The sequence below is a fragment of the Odontesthes bonariensis genome, chromosome 21 (genome assembly GCF_027942865.1).
Source record: "Odontesthes bonariensis isolate fOdoBon6 chromosome 21, fOdoBon6.hap1, whole genome shotgun sequence".
Taxonomy (NCBI): Eukaryota; Metazoa; Chordata; class Actinopteri; order Atheriniformes; family Atherinopsidae; genus Odontesthes; species Odontesthes bonariensis.
Genome location: NC_134526.1, coordinates 13,696,277 through 13,716,363, shown reverse-complemented (window position 1 = coordinate 13,716,363; position 20,087 = coordinate 13,696,277). Strand labels below are relative to the sequence as shown.

At 41.3% G+C, this 20,087-nt stretch overlaps 3 protein-coding genes across 4 annotated transcripts; 2 read left to right on the top strand and 1 right to left on the bottom strand.

Moving 5' to 3' along the window:
- Positions 1-173: 173 nt before the first annotated feature.
- Positions 174-9,544, top strand: ndel1b (nudE neurodevelopment protein 1-like 1b). 2 transcript variants are annotated; one of them, XM_075454221.1, is made up of 9 exons: positions 174-322; positions 3,906-4,002; positions 5,728-5,881; positions 6,601-6,749; positions 6,865-7,001; positions 7,096-7,263; positions 7,364-7,455; positions 7,596-7,741; positions 7,888-9,544. In XM_075454221.1, exons 2-9 carry the CDS (start codon positions 3,917-3,919, stop codon positions 7,976-7,978), a joined length of 1,023 nt encoding a protein of 340 aa, XP_075310336.1. In that variant the 5' UTR covers positions 174-322; positions 3,906-3,916; the 3' UTR covers positions 7,979-9,544. The 2 variants fall into 2 exon arrangements, with proteins under 2 accessions (XP_075310336.1, XP_075310337.1); XM_075454222.1 differs by having other exon boundaries at positions 174-330.
- Positions 9,545-10,011: 467 nt separating this feature from the next.
- LOC142371537 (medium-chain acyl-CoA ligase ACSF2, mitochondrial-like) lies at positions 10,012-15,545 on the bottom strand. Its single transcript, XM_075454220.1, has 16 exons — positions 15,309-15,545; positions 14,496-14,691; positions 14,245-14,373; positions 13,945-13,998; positions 13,685-13,803; positions 13,434-13,596; positions 13,240-13,335; positions 12,989-13,140; positions 12,813-12,901; positions 12,661-12,737; positions 12,463-12,570; positions 12,229-12,380; positions 11,964-12,105; positions 11,632-11,742; positions 11,458-11,526; positions 10,012-11,372 (listed from the first exon to the last, which is right to left on the bottom strand). Exons 1-16 carry the CDS (start codon positions 15,428-15,430, stop codon positions 11,322-11,324), a joined length of 1,830 nt encoding a protein of 609 aa, XP_075310335.1. The 5' UTR covers positions 15,431-15,545; the 3' UTR covers positions 10,012-11,321.
- A 461-nt stretch (positions 15,546-16,006) lies between these two features.
- atp5pd (ATP synthase peripheral stalk subunit d) lies at positions 16,007-19,801 on the top strand. Its single transcript, XM_075454224.1, has 6 exons — positions 16,007-16,081; positions 16,398-16,529; positions 16,940-17,036; positions 17,211-17,282; positions 17,439-17,501; positions 19,468-19,801. The coding sequence occupies exons 2-6, from the start codon at positions 16,408-16,410 to the stop codon at positions 19,597-19,599; spliced, it is 486 nt and encodes a 161-aa protein (XP_075310339.1). The 5' UTR covers positions 16,007-16,081; positions 16,398-16,407; the 3' UTR covers positions 19,600-19,801.
- Positions 19,802-20,087: the final 286 nt, after the last annotated feature.

Genomic DNA, 20,087 nt, shown 5'->3' with positions numbered 1-20,087 from the left:
TTAAAAAAGTTTCATTGTCTGGCCATCGTTTGCCATCTTGTGGTTACTATTAAAATTACACTACAATAAACTTCTAGTCAAAAGGTGTGGCTGGTGGTAGACTCTTCCCAGTTCTGACGTAACGTGACATTGCGTAAGCACGTACGTTTCTCCCAGAATCTACGTTGGTTCCGGGAGACGCGTTGGCAGTTTCCTAAACACTTCCCCGGTTACCTCAGTTAGTTTCATTCGAGGCCCGTCCAGGAGAGGGTGTGTTATTCGTCGTACGTTACACCGGCTGGTAGGATACTTGCTGGAACAGAGGACGAGATACCGCTTTGATGTGAGCAGGTACCGATTTAACTGTGAAGATATTCGGGTTTTGTGTGTTAATGTTTGGCCTGTTTGTGTAATGTGCTCAGTCACAGCTCTCTAACGTAACGAAGGTGATAGCTCAATTTAGGGTGAAACGTCGAATGGTGACAGTCAGATATGATTTTTAATTAATGCACCATTGACTTCCACTCCTTGTATTTTGTACATGCCGCTTTCTTTTGACAGTGAAGAGCCTATCTCTTGGTATTAACATAATCGTCTGTCAAAACTGATATAGTGGTATCAAATATCAACACGTTAAATTAGCTACCTTGTTAAATAACAGCCTCACGCCGCTCAGCTAAATCTGGCCTGCTAGTTGATGACTGTGTGGTCTTTTTAAAATAAATATCGGTTGTTATTTTTACACTTAGAGCTATCACTGTTGTCCTCTGTAGTTCACTTAACCAAACACCATATCAAACATCTACATTTGTCATAGAAAATAATGTATACATTTATGTATAAATGTAAAAAAGATTATGAAGCTATAAGCATGTGGGATAGGAAGCTTACTTTTCATTTCCCTTGCCTGTTATTTCCAGATGACTCCTCTTTGCTGGCCTTGTTTGACTGGGTATTGTTATAGCAAACAAATGGATTCAGGGGTCACGCTGACACCCCTCCAAAGGATGTTGAAATGAAAGATAACGGGAACTGTCATGCGTTTTGGCAGAGTGTCAGGACTTGATCTGTTACGTGATATGGCTTAACCTCTCTAACTGGTGTATAATGTTACCTGTAAAGTGCCACTGCCTTTATCTGATACATGAAATACTGTGCTTTTGGTAAAGGTGCATCTGTATTGCCTCGTTTTATTCCAGCATCCCATCAGTAGGCTTAGAGTTTCGAGCTCTTATCACCATGGAAACCATTTCCTTACACCATGCTTTTTGGTGACCCACAGAGATCAATAGAATGCTTTGCTCTCATTTGGGTCTTTCTGCATCATAGCAAATGGATATCTGCTGTGTTTGGTCTTTGAATGTTGTGGAGCCCTCACCTCCACCACACATGTCATATGATACAGCCAACATGTTATGTCAGTTCCAGCAAGGGAAAGTCTCACTCTTTCCACCGATTTAATTTGAGAACAAGCTTTCTGAGGTCCTGTTGTCTTTAAATAGTTGATGACGCCACCTCATTGGAATGTTTAAACGGAAGAGCAGGCAGTCTTGCCTCAGGGACGCCGTGCCTCTAAGACTTGACCATCCTCTGTTTGATAAGGATAATGACACATCCTCCTCTTTGTCTGAGCTCAGACTAGGCCTGTCACGTCCAAAACATGAGGTAACACAGCTCCAGACTTTCTATTTCAACTAGCCATGTTTCAGCCAATTTCAGCAGGATTCGCATTAAATTCCCGAGGCAATATATAACGGATGGGTTTCCTGTGTTGTGTTCGCTGACTACTAGACCTATCTGCCGGAAATCCTTAAAAACACAGGTCGGGTTGTAAATATTCTTTGAGCTACAGCAGCACCAGTAGTGCTTGGGACAACAGCTGTATCCCCCCCCCGACACCCACACCGCATCTCTTTCCAGATGTGTCAAATGATTTCCAGAAAACAGTTTTTGTTGGGCTACATAGATTATGGAGTAAGAGTTTAATGGCTTCCCAGAAAAGAGGAACATCTGTCTTTGTGAGTGCTACTTCTGCAAACTGAACAGAGGTTGAAACGTCATTAAAACTTCACAGCTGAGCTACATTTGACATAGTAGACATAGTTGGGATAGATTTTAGTCACTGACTTGGTTGTTTTGTAATCACATACAGTGCACAGTGAAAATGAGTACACCCCTGTTGAAAAGTAACATTTTGAACAATATTTTAATACACACACAAGTTATTCCCAAAACGTGCATAAAGTAAGTTTAATACAACATCTGTTCAGCTTACAACAGAAAAGAAAGGTCAATAATATAACTTAAATGACATATTTGTCCATTTTTGTGAAATTATGCTGGTGCAAAAGTGAGTACACCCCTATGTTAAACTCCCTGAGAATGGGCCGTGTTGGCCCGAAATGTCATGAAATGAAAAGGCATTAAAAGGGAGGTCATCGTTGTGCGTTTCATCCTTGCCTTACATTGAAATTTTACATTTTGAGTCTGCACCAGGCTAAAAGAGACGTGTGTGAGATTTGACTGAAATCCTATGGAGAGTATCATGATCTGCTTCAGTAGTCACAGTACATGTTGACAAGCATGTTTCTTTTGGTGAAATTCAGCTTCCTACTGTTGATGGCATCCATACAGCCCCAAACCATGTCACTCCCACTACTATGCTTGACTTTAAGCATGGGGCACTTTTCTTTGTACAAATCACTTTTTACCACCACACATGCTTGACACCATCGAAAGCAAATTTGTTTATCATTGTCTCATCAGAGACAAACAAACTAAGGATATGGATTGCTGGAACCATGTCCTGTGATCTGATGACACCAAGATGAACAAATTTGCTTTCGATGGTGTCAAGCATGTGTGGTGGTAAAAAGTGATTTGTACAAAGAAAAGTGCCCCATGCTTAAAGTCAAGCATAGTAGTGGGAGTGACATGGTTTGGGGCTGTATGGATGCCATCAACAGTAGGAAGCTGAATTTCACCAAAAGAAACATGCTTGTCAACATGTACTGTGACTACTGAAGCAGATCATGATACTCTCCATAGGATTTCAGTCAAATCTCACACACGTCTCTTTTAGCCTGGTGCAGACTCAAAATGTAAAATTTCAATGTAAGGCAAGGATGAAACGCACAACGATGACCTCCCTTTTAATGCCTTTTCATTTCATGACATTTCGGGCCAACACGGCCCATTCTCAGGGAGTTTAACATAGGGGTGTACTCACTTTTGCACCAGCATAATTTCACAAAAATGGACAAATATGTCATTTAAGTTATATTATTGACCTTTCTTTTCTGTTGTAAGCTGAACAGATGTTGTATTAAACTTACTCTATGCACGTTTTGGGAATAACTTGTGTGTGTATTAAAATATTGTTCAAAATGTTACTTTTCAACAGGGGTGTACTCATTTTCACTGTGCACTGTAAACTGAGATGAGATGAAATGAGGTGAAAATACAAATCCCCCCCTTTTACCAGGCTCTGTGAACACATTATTGAAAGTCTTTCCATTATTGGTAGACAGACTTACATGAATTATAATTTTGCAATTTAAAAAAAAAATTAAAAAAATACTGACATACACTCAGGGTTTATTTAATTAACTGATTAATGAGTGACCAAGGATGACCTCAGAATGACAGTGCCAGGCCGAGCTGGCTTTTGTTTGGATTTTTTTTTGTAAAGAGAGAACATTTCCCCTTCAGTTAGGATTGAGGGAAACTTTAATCTATCATCTTGCGTATTATCTTGTTTTCATTGGTTGCTCAGCTTCTAGATAAAAAGGGGAATGCACCATGCTTGCTTCTACATGCCACAGGACACGTGCAGTGAAAGAGCTGTGCCATTCTCGAGTCACCTACTTGTCATAAAGTCCAAGGAAATATGTCCGTAAAGCTAATAAAGTCTCTTTCCTTCTCAGGGTGCCCTGACATGGACACAGAGATGATTCCTAAATTTTCGTCAAAAGATGAGGAGGTCGATTACTGGAAGTCGCAGGCCCTTAAATACAAGAAAAGGTAGGCATCATGTATTTCTCCTACTGAACACTTTCTAAATGTACTTCCTGTGTCAACCAGGCTGTAATAGTTAACCTCCGTATAATAAGATGTTTAACATCTTGTTTCAGGCAGCAGTGGCATTTAATACACGTGGCTTGTAGACGATTGTTTTGTTGTGTTCTCTGCGTTTCCATATGGAGAGCATTATTCTTGCTTACCAAGCAAATCTTTGCAAAGTTGGTTATGCAACCATGTGTCACTGTTTACTTTTCAGTCCATCTTGCAAAAAAAATGAATTTCAGATGGCAGCCATTCCCCTATAATAAATAAAAGAGCCATCGTCGGTTGAAAAATGTTTGTGGGTTTTTTTTCTGTCAAAAGTTTCAACACAGATGGACTGAGTTCAGCCCATATAAGGCAAATGACAGGCTCTATGAAATCAGCACCCACAAACCTGCTGACTTGCGCATGAGGAAGTGACCACAGCTCTGACTTCTTAAACGCACACCACAGCCCATTTAGGGGTTGGCAGCGGTGTTGTGTAAATCTTTGTCGATTTTGCTCTGTCTGTCTTTTCTATTTGTGGAACTGGGACCTATTGTACATCAAGAGAAGGTGTAGAACTGTAGGGAAGGGGTTAAAGGTCTCTTGGTGTTCTTGGAAATTCCTGCCGTGGGTACATAGGGGAAAATCATCAGTCCATGAAAAAACTAGCTTGAAGCTGATTGTTCAAAGTGGCTCGTCGCACATGTTTTGCGCATGTGTTTTTCCCAGGAGCACTTTAACGCTAGTCCATCAACAGTTGAAGCGCGTAGTGTTTATGCATGGCCTGTTTAAACATTAACAGTTCCTATGAAATGCGCTTGAGTTCCTGCCTTCACCCATTTATCGTTGATTCACACATTTTCTTATTAAAAGCTGTTTGACTCGCACACACAAAGAGCTGTTGAAATAGGCTCACCGTTATAGGCAAGTTATAGGGTCCTGCGTGCTGATCAAGCAGCCTCTGACGCTGGTATGTGTGGAACCCAGCACAACAACTGACTCACGAATTCCTGTACTCTGTAGAGCCACTGAGAGGCCATTATCTCTGCACAAGTCGGCTGATCTCAGACCAATGTTAAGCACAGTGACATCTTCACAGGGTAAAAAAAAATAAAAAATACAAATATATATTTAGATTCTATAAACTCTGACACAACAGAGTTTGTCCTTCATATTCCGACTTGAAATTTTTTGCTGAACTCAGTGTACACACATTGGAGCTATGTTATGAGTCATTTTGTGTTCCGAACTCGGGGTCAGTCCAGACTAGCGTGTACACAATGTCTAAATACTGGTCCTCATGCTGCGTGTCTTTTTTTCTTCTTTTTTTTTTTTTTGCCCTCTCATTTTCTCTTTGCTCCTGACCTTTAACACCCACAGCTGATCACACTGAGCAGCAGTACTGTTTTTCTCATCTACTTCTGAGCCAACTACGGTCACACTTCAGCTGTCTCTTTAGAGCTGTATATATTTAGCATGCTTAACTCCACAATGCTGAGATGTACAGTGTGTTCTGTTTGGCAGGAAGAAGTCCAGTTTGAAGGTTGAAAATGTGCAAATATCCGATATCGGGCGTATTTCTGGCCATTACAGGAATAAAGCTACGAGAGCATGACTGAGATTGGTTTGATTCAGAGAACAAAACTTAACGATGACCGTTTATGTTTTCCCCTGCTTTGTTTTTTGTGTACCATCCAGTTGCCAAGATGCCCAAGAAGAGCTTCAGGAGTTTCAGGAGGGGAGTCGGGAACTGGAGGCTGAGTTAGAGGCACAGCTTAGCCAGGCTGAACACCGGCTCCGAGATTTGCAAATTGAGAATGAGAGACTGAAGAACGAGGTGTCCAACCTGAAGGTAACTTGTTGAATTGTAGCTTATTGTACAATTTAAACGGCATTTATTATCTATGGGTTAGAACATTCAGTAAGTCATTTGTGCTTACCTAAGAGGGTATCTGGTTTCTGTTGGATCCTCAGCTTAAGGTTCAGTGTCTGTTTTGTATAGTAGGTTTTAATAAGGCATGTTGGTCAGTAATCCTGCAGCACTCCTTAATTGGATGTCAGGATAAAGAGGAAGAAAATAGTTAGGACATGTCTAGTTCCTAATCGCAGCAGGCATGGACCCTGTGTTCCTGATCATTTACATTGTCAACTGTTTTTTTTTTGCCATTTTTCACACCGTCTGACATCTGAGCTCACTTGTCCCACTTGATGTTAGATATGAAGAGTGTAAATGAACCAGAGACACTAAGAATAATGCTTTCCTGTCTTTGTCCTCACGGGACACAGTAAAGCCATGCAGTCCTGCCACTAATGACTCTGTAAAGTATCTCTGAGAAAAAGAGCCACTGGGCCTCCCAAGGAACAAAGAGACACTTTGAAAGGGAAATTATGTAGAAGGTTATCTTGTCTGCCTTGTGATTCACCTCATTTCCTCTGCTGGTGTTCATGACTAGAGAGTATAAAATAGTTTTTCAAACCACATGCCGTGGCGAGCTGTGTCACTGTTTGTGATCGTCTACATTGGCTCACACTGTGCTCCTTTTTCTTCTTTACTCCATCCTCTTCTCTCAGGAGAAACTGGAGCAGCAGTATGCCCAGAGTTACAAGCAGGTTTCTATGCTAGAAGATGACCTGGGCCAGACGCGCAGCATCAAGGAGCAGCTACACAAATATGTCCGAGAGCTCGAACAAGCCAACGACGACTTGGAGAGAGCCAAAAGGTCAGAATGGAACAATTTACAACTTCAGTAAACATTGTAGTCTAAAGTTTTTCCAGATTTTGTAGCAACTGTATGTTCAGCAGTATTCATAAAACATATATGTATTTATTTGTAGGGCTACAATAGTGTCTCTTGAAGACTTTGAGGGCCGTTTAAACCAGGCCATTGAGAGAAATGCCTTCCTAGAGAGTGAGCTGGACGAGAAGGAGTCTCTCCTGGTGTCTGTGCAGCGACTGAAAGATGAAGCCCGAGGTAAAGAAGAAACCACTCTAGATTTTTGCAAGTAGTTAGTCGCCTGTCTAAGGGGTAGTGGATGGGTATTTGAGTTTGACCTTATCTTCTGCAGACCTGAGACAGGAGCTGGCAGTACGAGAGCGGACCACGGACAGGATGTCAGCACCTAGCTCACCCACCTTAGACATCGACAAGATGGATTCAGCAGTACAAGCCTCTTTATCCCTCCCAGCAACACCTGTTGGAAAGGCTATGGAGCACGCCTTCGTCAGCCCAAAATGTAAGGATTACTCCCACCTTTTTTTTTTTTTTTTTTTTTTTTTTTTCGTACATTGAGAAATTTGTAGATTGTTAACTCGTGTTTGCTTGTATGCTTCTAGCATTGACCAATGGCTGTGGTGGCTCTGCCCTGACCCCTTCCGCTAGAATCTCTGCTCTTAACATAGTTGGAGACCTCCTGAGAAAAGTTGGGGTAGGTGTTGCTTCTTTTGAGTGAATTACTTCCCTCTTTCCATTCTCAGTTAAATTGCAGAACACTGACATGCAGCATCGGCAACAAGAGACGTTTCTATCGTGGCTAATTACAAATTCTATTCCCATTTTTGTCGACAGGCTTTGGAGTCTAAACTCGCTGCTTGCAGGAACTTGGCCAAAGACCAGGCTACACGAAAAAACTTCTCCACAGACAAAGGCACACTCATCAACAGCAATGCCACAAAGTTCTCGCACTCTCTACATACCACTTACTTCGACAAAACGTAAGTCTTTTTATCAACACGGGCAACTTGTCTCCCTTTTGGTTTTGATAATAATCGTTGAATTGTAAATGAACTTTAGGCATGAATAATTTTGGCCTGTATGTCAATGTTTGCTGACGTGGAGCATTTCGGTATGTCAACTGCAGCACTGTTAATGGATTAGACCCCAGCTCACTGACCTCCATAGCATCATCCAGAGCTGTGTCTCCGCCGGGCATGCTGCCTTTAAGTGTATGAGGGATCCACAGGGCCATGCAGACCTCTGTTGAAACGCCTCTCTGTCCACTAAAGTGCGGAAATGGAGAGGACACCTGTGCTGCTCTGTGTGTGTGTGTGTGTGTGTGTGTGTGTGTGTGTGTGTGTGTGTGTGTGTGTGTGTGTGTGTGTGTGTGTGTGTGTGTGTGTGTGTGTGTGTGTGTGTGTGTGTGTGTGTTACAGAGAGAGATAACGTGTGAATGAAATGCTTGGCTAAACGATCAACTTGCCTCCAGGTCGCAGCTCAGTGCATCTGTGAGTAGGTGCATATGTTCCTACCACATGCTTGCATGTGCCTAAAGGTGTACTGTGCTTTGCTTGTATGTCTGTCATTAGAATACTTTGCTCCCTTGATGCCAACTTTAAAGTTGATTAAGTAACGGAGGCAATTCCATGATTCATCTGAAAAGTTTCATCTCTGACAAAAGGGTCCTCAGTAGACCACCGCTTCCTTCTAACCTCCTTTTTTTTTTCATGTACTTTCTCTTGACTTGCACAATTAAACTCATTTCTATTCAGAATGTATGATATTTAAAAAGGGATATGTTCACATTAACTAATTTATCTCACAGTATGCTTTAACAATGCTATTTTCTTGTTTGCTACGTTATTTGTTGTTTTTTTTTGGTTTTTTCTTTTTTGCATGTGTGCATATATAATGTGTGGTTGGAGAAGTATGGGTGGAGCCCGTGTTTTGTAAGAATGACCGAAGTGAATGTTGATTGTTCATGTGGCTGCAGTGCAGTCATTTCTCTTGTTACTGGCTGAAGTCATTTTGGAAATCTCAGCTGGTTCGCTCCTCTGCACTTAAACAAGCTGCTCCTCACAGGTTTTTGCTGCAGTCGAGCATACAACCCCCCCCTCCATCCAGATGGATGTCCGCTGACATTTTCAACAATAAATGTTGTTATCTTGCAATACCTCATTGTGATATGTTGGGAATTATCAGCTGTTGATTATTAACCGAGGATGTGAATTTGGCTCTAAACGCACCCAGTGGACTGGAATCAAAGCAAAAATTAAGTTGTAGTTAAAACCTTTTAGTGACTTTCTTTGCGGCCTTTGGGTACTGCATCCCATTCTAGTAATCTCATTTTGCTCAGCATTAATTTGGTATGGCTTTTTGATTTTAGACAGGTTCAATATTGGCTTTGCATCTATTTCACTTACCATAATTGTGTCCACATCCATTGTCCCCTTACAAATATTTTTGCTAATTCCTCAGTGTCACAGTCTTCGCAGCTTGGAGTGCAGTCCAAAAGTTAGTATTCGTTTTTTATTTATGAGATGTCACTTTGGGCACCGTAAGAGCCTGTTACTAAAGTGAGTTCTACAGTCAGATTGTACAGTATAGTTTGTATAGTTGGGGATTTTTACCTACCACACTGTACATATTGACATTTGGCATTAAAGTCCTATTTATTTCAAATTCTGTATGGCATGTATTCAGATGAGTTTTGCTATGATACAGTGGTTACAGCCATTGTATTATGATGTTAAATATGTTTTGTCAGACTTGTTAAAGTAAATAAAGATTGAGATGATGAGTATGTTGTGTAGTTTGTTTTTGCATTGGTGTTATTACATAGGATGCCATTCGAAATGGTGCACGACTACTTTTCAGACTACATTTTCCAGAGCTGTGACACTTTTTCACTTGTCAGCATTTTGTACAGCTGTTATTTCTTTGGAGTGCTGTTGTATTGTGATAAAACTGTAAGTACTATGTACTGAGTCAATAATGAAACGGCATATTTATTTAAACATTCAAATGACAAAATAACAAGTAAATACATTTTTTGAAGTTATTCAGTTTCATAGTCTAAGCTGCAGTCTTTCCACTTTTCAGTGCTCCCAGTCCAGAAGGATCGACAAAGTTAACCCTCATAGGGTCTTCGGGTCTGGGACCCATTTTCAGTTTTGAGCGTAATAAAAAGTATACAAAGTATTGGCCTTGGCTCATTTTCTGTGAGGAATATAAATCAGAAAACATTTTCAATGACCCCCCCCCCCTGTATACCCCCCCTTCACATTTATATTACATACAGGGTCTTCATTGTTGCAAAATTACAGCACCCAACACTGTCTGAACCCAGATTCCCACACATTTCAGCCTCTGTCTTGCGTGAACCAATCTTGGGGACCTGACACTATAAATTGCTTTGTCAGCGTGGTTCCATACCACAACTGATCAAGATGGCAAAGCGACTCTCTGTTCAGGCTGCCTTACAGTTGATAGTTGAAGAGACAGAGGGTTTTGATGGTGATGCAGAGGAAGTAGAATGTGAGGATCACCCGAAATGATCATGGATCATAATCCCACAAAAGGAGGGGTGGCCAACCTCGATAAGCTGGTGACTGCTTACAGCTGCAAACAGAAGACCCTACGATGGCCTCTGGTGATATTCTTTGATGTGTTGGATATCTCCTCGTACAACACCTTCGTCATTTGGATGTCACTGAGCCCAGAGTGTAATGGGGGAAAGCTGAAGAAGAGGCGTCTCTTTCTTGAGGAATTGGGGAAAATGTTGGTGAGACCTCAGATTGAGAGAAGACGACATCTTCCAAGAACCCCAATCTCTGCAGCCATTGTGAGGAGGATTCAGGGGGAAGATGACGGTGCCACATCCTCCCAAATTACAGAACCACCATCTGCAGAGCCTGAGGTAAGTGTTTGATGCTGTTGCAGTATAAAAAAATCATGTTTCTGAGAGAGAGAAGTGTTAGTAAAGATCCTTATCTTTTCATTATTCTAGATGGCCGGCAACAACAAAAAGAAGCGCTGTGAAGTGTGTGGACCCAAGAAGGACAGAAAAACACAATATACATGCACCCAGTGCAAGAAGTACATATGCAATACTCACACAGTGAAACTCTGCCCCTCGTGTGGTATAGTCTGGTATGAAAATAGCTGTGTTCAATGGGGCTAATGTGTTGTTCAGACAGATGTTGTGTAAACTGACCTGTCTAGGTTGAATTTCTAATGAAATTCAAATAAAAATTACTTGCTTCATTTGTACATTTGTTGATTACTTCCAGTAATGCCTGTTATATGATGCATTTCCTTATTTAGTTACATTTTAATAAAAAAATTAACAAAAACGAGTGGCATTTTTATTCATAAATTGAATTTAACAAAAGTAAAGGGAAAAAAATTAACATATGTGTTGTTTATAATACTTGCAATTGGGATGGAGTAAACATCTGCAGAGTATTTTAACAAAAAAAGGTTTGATTATGTTGAATTAAAAGCCCCAAAATGCAATGGGTCCACCAGACCTAGCAGGATTCTCTGTGTAACAAAAAGACGAGGACCCTATGAGGGTTAAAGCCCTAATTTCTTCTCCATGTCCTCCCTCAGTTTGTTCTTCTTGATCTAGAAAAACGGACAAGCCTCAGTTCAGTAATGGACCACAAATCATGAGAGTACTTCATTAATGGAGTCAAAACGGAGCTTTTACCTTCCCGGAGACGGTCAGAGGGTAGCTGTCTACAAAGATCACATAATGCGGGATCTTGAAGTGAGAAATCTAGAGGGCAAAAAAAAAAAAAAAAAACGTGCATCAACTGCCATCCCATATGCTGATTTACAATCTTTTGGGATATTTTCGATCTTATCCATCATCTGCTCTGACCTTGCCTTTGCAGAACGCTTTTATCTCCTCTGCACTCAAGGTTTGGCCCTCCATGAGCCTGATGCAGGCACATACCTGCTCACCCAGCCTCTCATCTTTCACTCCAACCACCTGAGAAGCAAATCGCATTTAGTTTTAGACCTTCCGTTAACATTTCAACTTCATGTCGTTTGACTAAGATACAATCACAGAACATACTCGCAGACTGTGTGGTGTGTGTGTGACAAAAATTAAAAAAAGGTCAGTTGGTCACATAAGCACACGTAATTATAGTTTGATAGTAGATCTTTGCTATGAAGTCTTTGCTGCCCTCCTGTGGTTTAATAGCTCACCTGCACCTCCTTTACTTTCGGATGCTTGAAGAGAAAGTCTTCTACCTCAGCAGGATAAATGTTTTCTCCTCCACGGATGATCAAGTCCTTAATGCGTCCCTCAATGCGGCAGTATCCCAGATTGTTCAGGCTGGCTGTATCACTGTTTGGATGAAAATTGTGACATTGTCTACATGAAGCACTGAGCCCTGTTGCACTAACATACCCCCTTTAAATGTAGTGCGCAAAGTAGCACTGAGAGTGGGGAGTAAAAATACAATCTCACCCCGTCCTGTACCAGCGGTCCATGGATATAACCTCTCTAGTTTTCTCTGGATCTTCCCAGTAGGCATGCATCACACAGCTGCCTCGAATCATCAGCTCACCTGAAGCTCCCAATGGGACAATCTCCCCTGTGGCAGGCTCCACCACCTTGGCCTATAGTTAAGACATGCAAATACAGTACAGAGTGTTACTGTGTTAGTGGAGGTAAACATTTGTGTGAAAAACGGAGTCATACCTCAGTGTGATCCATGATACACCCGACAGTATTCATCTTCAGCTCCTCGTTGTCTTGTGGGAATCCCATAAATGTAACAGGACTATTTTCAGTGGCTCCATAACAGATCTGTTAGAGGATGATGTGCACATGGTCGAACATATTTCAGAATTTTTTTACAGAGCTGTATTGGGAAATACAGGAAATGTATCCACCCACCGTTATCTCTTTCATATTCATGTTTGTTTTTACTTTCCTCAAAATCTCAGGAGGGCATGGAGAACCCGCCATGATCCCTAAAAAAGAGCAGCAGATGCACAGATCACACCAAATTAAAGAAAGCATAAGTCTCATGTCCTCAAATTTCTTACCAGCTTCAACTGCTGACAAGTTATACTTGGCTAAATCTTGGCTAACCATGTCAGTGAACATGGTGGGAGTTCCATAGACGATATTACACCTTGAGTAAGAGAAAGATATGAATGATGATCAGTGAGACTGCTTATCACTTTAAAGCTGGATACCATAGAGGTAGTGAACACCATACTTTTCACTTGTGATGGCTTCTAAATTGGCAACACTGTTATAGCCTGGAGAAGGGAAGACGAGCGTGACACCATGAACTGCCAAACTCAACCCTGCAAGAACTGAGCCAAAGCAGTGGTACAGTGGCACAGGCACACACACCCGCACCAGAGACTGATGGGGAATAGAGACAATAAGTTTAATGAATGAAATAAGGTTATCCAGATTTTGCAACTAGCATTTCTCCAAATTTAGAAACAATTTTTAACTTACCCTCCATCCATAACCCATGCGCAGACCCACGAAGTATGCATTATTTATAATATTGTGGTGGGAAAGAACGGCTCCTTTTGGTTTCCCAGTGGTACCCTAATACAAATTAACAAAGAAGTTCTGCGAATGATTGTTACGTCACATGTAAAACACGCCCTGCTTGCTCATCTAAAAGGTGTGATACTGAAGTTTACTGATGTGAACTGAATGTTGATGGGATCATCAAAGGACAGCTTGCTCTGCAGGTCCAGGAGCTCTTTGTAGTGCTGACTCTCGCCTGCTTGCATCACATCTTCTACATGAAGCATCCCCGGCTGTCTGCTGTCAGTCACAATTACCATACGCAGGTCTGGCACCCTGGCAGGTACAAAACAGATTTGCGATATTGCAGCCAGAACTGAATCAACTGTAGCCTACAATTGGAAGTTTCTCAAGAAAACCAAACCTGGAGCTCTTGATCATGCCTGTTGGCATTTTGTCGATTCCTGGGCAAAGCTCCCTCAGCATCTCACAAAAGTTCTGAGTTTTAAAGCGGGTAGGACACACCACTGCTTTACACTGGACCTGGACACAACAAATCTCTATTGTTATAGCCTTTTAAGGTTGATGGATGACCTTAGCAGTAGAATGGCATGTTTTTTAATCCATTTTAGATTTCTGTGTTTCATGAGTACAACATGTAGGCCAGACAATATGACCCCCTACCTTCTGTAGAGTAAACTCCACTTCCTCCACTTGATAGGCTGGGTTCAATGACACCTGGAAGGTTAAGTCCATTAGGCAGTATTGAATGACTACATGGTATATTAATCCCTACTGTATGTGCTAATTTATAATAATAACAGTAACAATGAAGTGCTAAATATATAATAGAACAGTTACACAACAGTCCACTCAGGCGCCTAGAAGGTTCAATGTCCTTCTGACTTTCGCTTGACAACAGAGTTTTTGGTAACACCCTCTATGAGATGTAATGTTCAAAGTATATAGAGCCATTACACTAACCAGTATAATTCCAGCCTTGGCTGAAGCAAACTGGAAAAGGATCCATTCGTATATATTTGGTCCCCAGACACCTAGTCGATCCCCTCTCTTTAGGCCCAGAGCAAGCAAACCTGCAGCCACCTTGTCAACCTGCACAAAAAAAAATGAGACAGAAAAACCCTCACCAGGTGTAGAGAGTGAATTATTAACAGCCTTTATCATTACATAAGCTCTTGAAAGCAAAAACCGAATTCATTAGATCAGGGACACACATCTTTGTGAAACTCTGCAAAGGTCTTTCGGATACCGTCCTGCACAAAGACCACCGCTTCACGGTCAGGACAGTGTTGCACCATGGCGTCAAGGCTTTGGCCAACAGTCAGGGAGAGCAGTGAGCTGGAAGAGGTGCCATGGACGTAGCTGGTGGTCAGTGAGGGTTTGTGAGGAGGACTGTCCACATGCAGAAACCTGACAGAGATAATAATGTTCAGGGTTCAGATACAGCATGTGACCTGGGATTTTTGTCACACTCAAGTTTCAAAGGTTTTAAGACAATGTTACCAGCTCTGTTTGATAAAATACAAGTCTGTTTAAAAAATGAACTCGGAAGAAGGAAATAGAAAACATATACTGTGCCAGAAGTATCAAACTCGGTCTCGTAAATGCCAGGAAAAATGAAAGCACGATCTGATTAATGCAAGAAACTGCATTATTTTTGAAGAACCATTGTTGCAGTGTGATGATTTGGCCTTTAAGCAAAACAATCATAAGGCAAGGCAAGGCATCTTTATTTATATAGCGCATTTCATACCATAGGCAACTCAATGTGCTTTACATAAAGACAAGGCATTTAAAAGAACAGCATAAAGCAGCATAAAAACAAGCAATTTAAAGAAAAAAATAAATTAAAAACAGAAAATTAAAGCAACCAAAGAAGAGGGGAAAAAGAAAAATATAAACTCAACCACAAGCACACCGAAAGAGAAATGTTTTTTTAAGCGGAAATTGTCCTAGTCCTAGTCCTAGTTTTCCTTTTTTTTTAACCAGCTAATGCTGTTATTTGAGGTATTTAAATATAAACTTACCGACAACTCTGGAGCAAAAATGTGTTGCATGATTTCCGTGTCTGGCTGTGTTTGAGTCGATCCAAACACCTCAGACTGTGGGAGCAGGACCTGAGCAGTGAGGAAGAAATCAGTAGTGACATTGCTCTAAATTATCAAACAGTCTCTGTCTGCTGGCTCAGAATTTAGTCAGACTATACATCGGTGGAGGACAATGGGTCTCGTCAACAAAAAGGCGGTTTACTCTGGTTGGATTTAGTTACACCATGTGTAATATTTAACCCTCCCCACACCGCGCTGGAAGATAAGAGTATCTTTCCTGTTTGAACATGTTACCTGTCAGCACCTGTATGGAAAATATTCAGAAAGAGGAACCGCTAATGAACCCAACATTTTGCGCAACATTTACATAACAAAACACATTCATTAAAACATCTACTCACATGAGGTGTAATGCATGACCAGTTTTTATTGCATTTAAACTTTTAAAGTTAAAGTTTGTCCCAGATCAGCAAAGTGGGAACAAAATAGGAGAAACAGTCAATAATATAACAAACCTATATACCTATATGTGTGTGTGTGTGTGTGTGTGTGTGTGTACATATATTATTCTGTGTCTGGTCATAGTTTTTATTTGATAAAAAAAAGCAATGAGAGTTTCCCTGTTTAACGACCGATGAAGACATCCACCGCTAGATGGCGACATTAAGACCCATTGGCGCTTGAACTCAACCAAATCATTTCCGCTTCCTATTCGTGGTCAGCAGCGAAGAGAAGTTGTTGACCTGCAGACGGTATGTTATTAAATGTTCGACTTTATCAAACAATGTTTGAGTCACACTTGCATAAAGAAAATATGTGGACCAGTGCTGGAAGCTGCTTATTTATATCCTGTTTGTTCTGGTTGTTTTCATCTTCCAAATCTAACTGCAGTGAAGACAGTTATGGATTGATGTGATTACACCAGTTTTCTTGTCTGCTGTGTTTTTCAATGAAACTACAGGGAATGTGGCATGTATGAAAATATTTGGTCTTGAAACACACGAGGACAACAGGTAGTTTTCCTCATTAGTGACCTGATTACTGATTAGTCTCTGCCATTCTTCCCAGTTAACACATCATGGCCGGGAGAAGAGCTGCATTGAAGGCCATTGACTGGCTGGCTTTTGCTGAAAGGGTGCCACCCAATCAGAGGAACATGTTCAACAACCTAAAGACACGAAGCGATGCCATTTCTGCAAAGTTTGTATTCCTCGTTAAACTCGCCAGTCAAAACTTAGATGCTTCATCCCACATCCTATACAGTTTTTTTTCTTAAGCTGTGTGTCCAAAGCAGAATTCCCATCTCCAGCCTATCTCTCATTTAGTGAGATGTGAGAAAAAAAAAGCACATAAATAGGTCTCTTGACATGGCAATAACGTCTGGGCATTTCCCTCCAAATGTGCTAACTTGAGATGCATAATGGTTTAAAAAGTCTGCTTCAGAGACCTTATGGTCTTAATAAGGCTTCACACACAAGCACTCGTTCAGTGTTTGAATACATTACACCCACTTATAGGTTTGCGTAATGCATGACCAAGTAGATGCTCCTTCATATCCATGAGGTTGTGACAGACCACTTTTGACCAAAGTATTTGATGTGTGTCCACAGACTCTCCTCTCTGCCTGAGAAACCTGCTGCCATCGACTGGAGCTACTACAGATCTGCTGTGGGTAAAGCAGGCATGGTGGATGAGTTTGAAAAGAAGGTAAATGGATAATAAATCTGATACCAGCAATTATTTATGTGCAACTTAAAAACCTTGCAGTATTTTATGAGTAACACGAATCCATTAAGGTGAAGTGACAGTTGTGACGCCGTAATGAGGGAACCTGGAGTATTTGTTTTTTAACCCTACAAAGCATGAACTCTGTTACTTTAGTTCAGCGCCCTGAAGGTTCCTGAGCCCGTAGACACTCAAATGGCATATATCGATGCTCAGGAAGCAGAAGCGGTGAGTGCCCTCGTTTCCAGATGGATGCCTCTGTTTAATTTTATTTTTAATATTGCTTATTTTTCCACTTAACTACATGAGCTATGATGTGCATCAACTCAATTTAATATTTCTTTTGTGTGTGTGTGTGTGTGTGTGTGTGTATGTGTCCTCCAGAATAAAACAGCTGCTGCTTACATTGAGGCATCCAAAGCTCGTATTGGCCAGTATGAAAAAGAGGTGAGACTTATTATTTTCCTTTAAACATTTGATATCGTATAATTAGCCCTTTTCACATGCACTATATTCCCAAAGTTATTCACTCACCCATCCAAATAATTAAATTCAGGAGTTCCAATCACTTCCATGGCCACAGGTGTATAATTTCAGGCACCTAGGCATGCAGACTGCTTCTGCAAGTATTCGAGAAAGAATGGGTCGCTCTCAGGAGCTCAGTGAATACCAGCATGGTGGAATGATAGGATGTCACCTGTGCCAGTCGTGAAATTTCCTCGCTACTAAATATTCCACAGTTAACTGTCAGTGGTTTTATAACAAAGTGGAATGAACGAAGTGTTTGGCCCTGTAAAATGACAGAGCGGGGTCAGCGGACGCTGTGGTGCAGTGGTGTAAAGCACGCCGCCACTGGACTCCAGAGCAGTGGAGACGTGTTCTCTGGAGTGACGCATCACGCTTCTCCATCTGGCAATCTGATGGACCAGTCTGGGTTTGGCGGTTGCCAGGAGAACGGTACTTGTCTGACTGCATTGGGCCAAGTGTAAAGTTTGGTGGAGGGGGGATTATGGTGTGGGGTTGTTTTTCAGGAGCTGGGCTTGGCCCCTTTGTTCCAGCATACCAAGAGATTTTGTACAATTTCATGCTCCCAATTTTGTGGAAACAGTCTGGGGATGGCCCCTTCCTGTTCCAACATGACTGCGCACCAGTGCACAAAGCAAGGTCCATAAAGACATGGATGAGCGAGTTTGGTGTGGAAGAACTTGACTGGCCTGCACAGAGTCCTGTCCTCAACCTGATACAACACGTTTGGGATGAATCAGAGCGGAGACTGAGAGCCAGGCCTTCTCGTTCAACTTCAGTGTCTGACCTCACAAATGCGCTTCTGGAAGAATGGTCAAAAATTCCCATAAGCCCACTCATAACCCTTGTGGAAAGCTTTCCCAGAAGAGTTGAAGCTGTTATAGCTGCAAAGGGTGGGCCGAATTCATATTAAAGCCTATGGATTAAGAATGGGATGTCACTTAAGTTCGTATGCGTGTAAGAGCAAATGAGGGAATACTTTTGGCAATATAGTGTATCAGTTGCGGCTTATCGGTGGACAAAAGAGGTAATTCACGCTAAATGAAAGTGGTTCAGCCCTGCATTTCCATCTGCTTACACACGTCAAGCCGGCATGGTGGAATCAGCTGAGTTTTGACGGCATTATTGGTTAGATTGGTGTGTTCTGCGATTCCAGCTTGCACACACATTGCCCGTTTCCCCTCTCTGACTACTCTCCTAGCTGGAAGTGTGCTAAAATCCCAAATACTAAACATTGTTTTTAAGTACACCCTTTAAATGTATTAATTTTTTTATATATATATATATACACGCCTCACACTCCAAGCTTATGTGAGAATTACATTAACCACAAGAAATGCAAAAGGCCTGTTTTAAAGACAACTTCTCCTCTGGGCTACTGGTGGTTGCAGCATGGTGACATTGTGCACTAACAGAAACATAGTTTATCACTAAATGTTAAACAGAGCATTACACACTGTTTTTGCTTTTCTGCTAAGTGGTCCTTTATTTTATTTCATAAACAAAGTTTCTGTTACTCCTAATTCAGAGCAAATTTGCAAATTTTTTCCTTGTCTTTTTCTTCCACCCTTTTGAATGATTAGCATGCTCCGTTTTTTGTCCCAGAAAGCTTCTGAGAAGAATCGTGTGTTAACCTGTTTCCAATGCAGGACCTTGATCGGGTCTGAGCTCAGAAAGAAGAAGCTTTTTGTGAAGCAGGGCAATTGAAACATGAAATAAGTTTTTAAAAAAAAGGTTCGCTGGCAGTAGGATGGCTTAGAATTACACCTGCATGATTTTTGAGTTGCATCAAATGCCTCGTATCCTTTCCACAGTGGGAGACCCTGGACAGACAGTCACAGGTCCATTAGGTTTTTCTGATCCTGTTCCTCTGTTCTTCCTTCCCTAGCTTGACAAATTCAGGAACATGATTCCCTTTGACCAGATGACCATCGAAGACCTGAATGATACATTCCCAGAAACAAAACTGGATAAAGTGAAGTATCCTTATTGGCCACACAAACCAATTTCTGAACTGTAAATAAATCGCACGTATCTAAATTCTGAATGTTCCACTGGCCTGTACAGTTATGTGTTCAAAAAAAGAGAAACTCTTGTTCTGTCCATTCAAGAGTTTTTAAAGCAAGCTTTTGTTTAATAGCTATCAGTGGAAGAAAAAATAATAACTGGGATATGTTGTTTCTCCTTGTTGCTATCTGAAATTAAATCCTGAAAACATGGTGTCACTGTCTTGCTTTTTGGGAAAATGTGTTAACAATCTGTTGTTCTGGCCCATTATAAACAACCGCACAAATCCCTCGCAGGCAAACGGCTGTTATTTTATGACTGGGTTTCTTCCCAGACATCATGAACTTAACTTGATCTGTTTGACTGTTTTCTTTGTAAATTTGGCGTGAAAAATCATCCGACCCTTGTGGACACACTCAGAAGAATCACTCTCAGCAGAAAGCTTAGTATGGTTTCTTTCTTTTGCATGGTTGGTGTTGTCTTTTCCAGTTTTTTTTATCT

What these genes read in the sequence shown, in the direction of transcription:
- ndel1b (XM_075454221.1), top strand. Translation starts at nt 3,917, where the DNA reads ATGGACACAGAGATGATTCCTAAATTTTCGTCAAAAGATGAGGAGGTC. An exon ending in ACCTCCTGAGAAAAGTTGGG is followed by an intron (nt 7,456 to 7,595) that starts GTAGGTGTTGCT and finishes TTTTGTCGACAG; the next exon opens with GCTTTGGAGTCTAAACTCGC. An exon ending in ACCACTTACTTCGACAAAAC is followed by an intron (nt 7,742 to 7,887) that starts GTAAGTCTTTTT and finishes TGTCAACTGCAG; the next exon opens with CACTGTTAATGGATTAGACC.
- LOC142371537 (XM_075454220.1), bottom strand. Translation starts at nt 15,430, where the DNA reads ATGTCACTACTGATTTCTTCCTCACTGCTCAGGTCCTGCTCCCACAGT. An exon ending in TTTTTGCTCCAGAGTTGTCG is followed by an intron (nt 14,692 to 15,308) that starts GTAAGTTTATAT and finishes TATCTCTGTCAG; the next exon opens with GTTTCTGCATGTGGACAGTC. An exon ending in GAAGCCATCACAAGTGAAAA is followed by an intron (nt 12,902 to 12,988) that starts GTATGGTGTTCA and finishes CTCTTACTCAAG; the next exon opens with GTGTAATATCGTCTATGGAA.
- atp5pd (XM_075454224.1), top strand. Translation starts at nt 16,408, where the DNA reads ATGGCCGGGAGAAGAGCTGCATTGAAGGCCATTGACTGGCTGGCTTTT. An exon ending in TGGATGAGTTTGAAAAGAAG is followed by an intron (nt 17,037 to 17,210) that starts GTAAATGGATAA and finishes CTGTTACTTTAG; the next exon opens with TTCAGCGCCCTGAAGGTTCC. An exon ending in TTGGCCAGTATGAAAAAGAG is followed by an intron (nt 17,502 to 19,467) that starts GTGAGACTTATT and finishes TTCCTTCCCTAG; the next exon opens with CTTGACAAATTCAGGAACAT.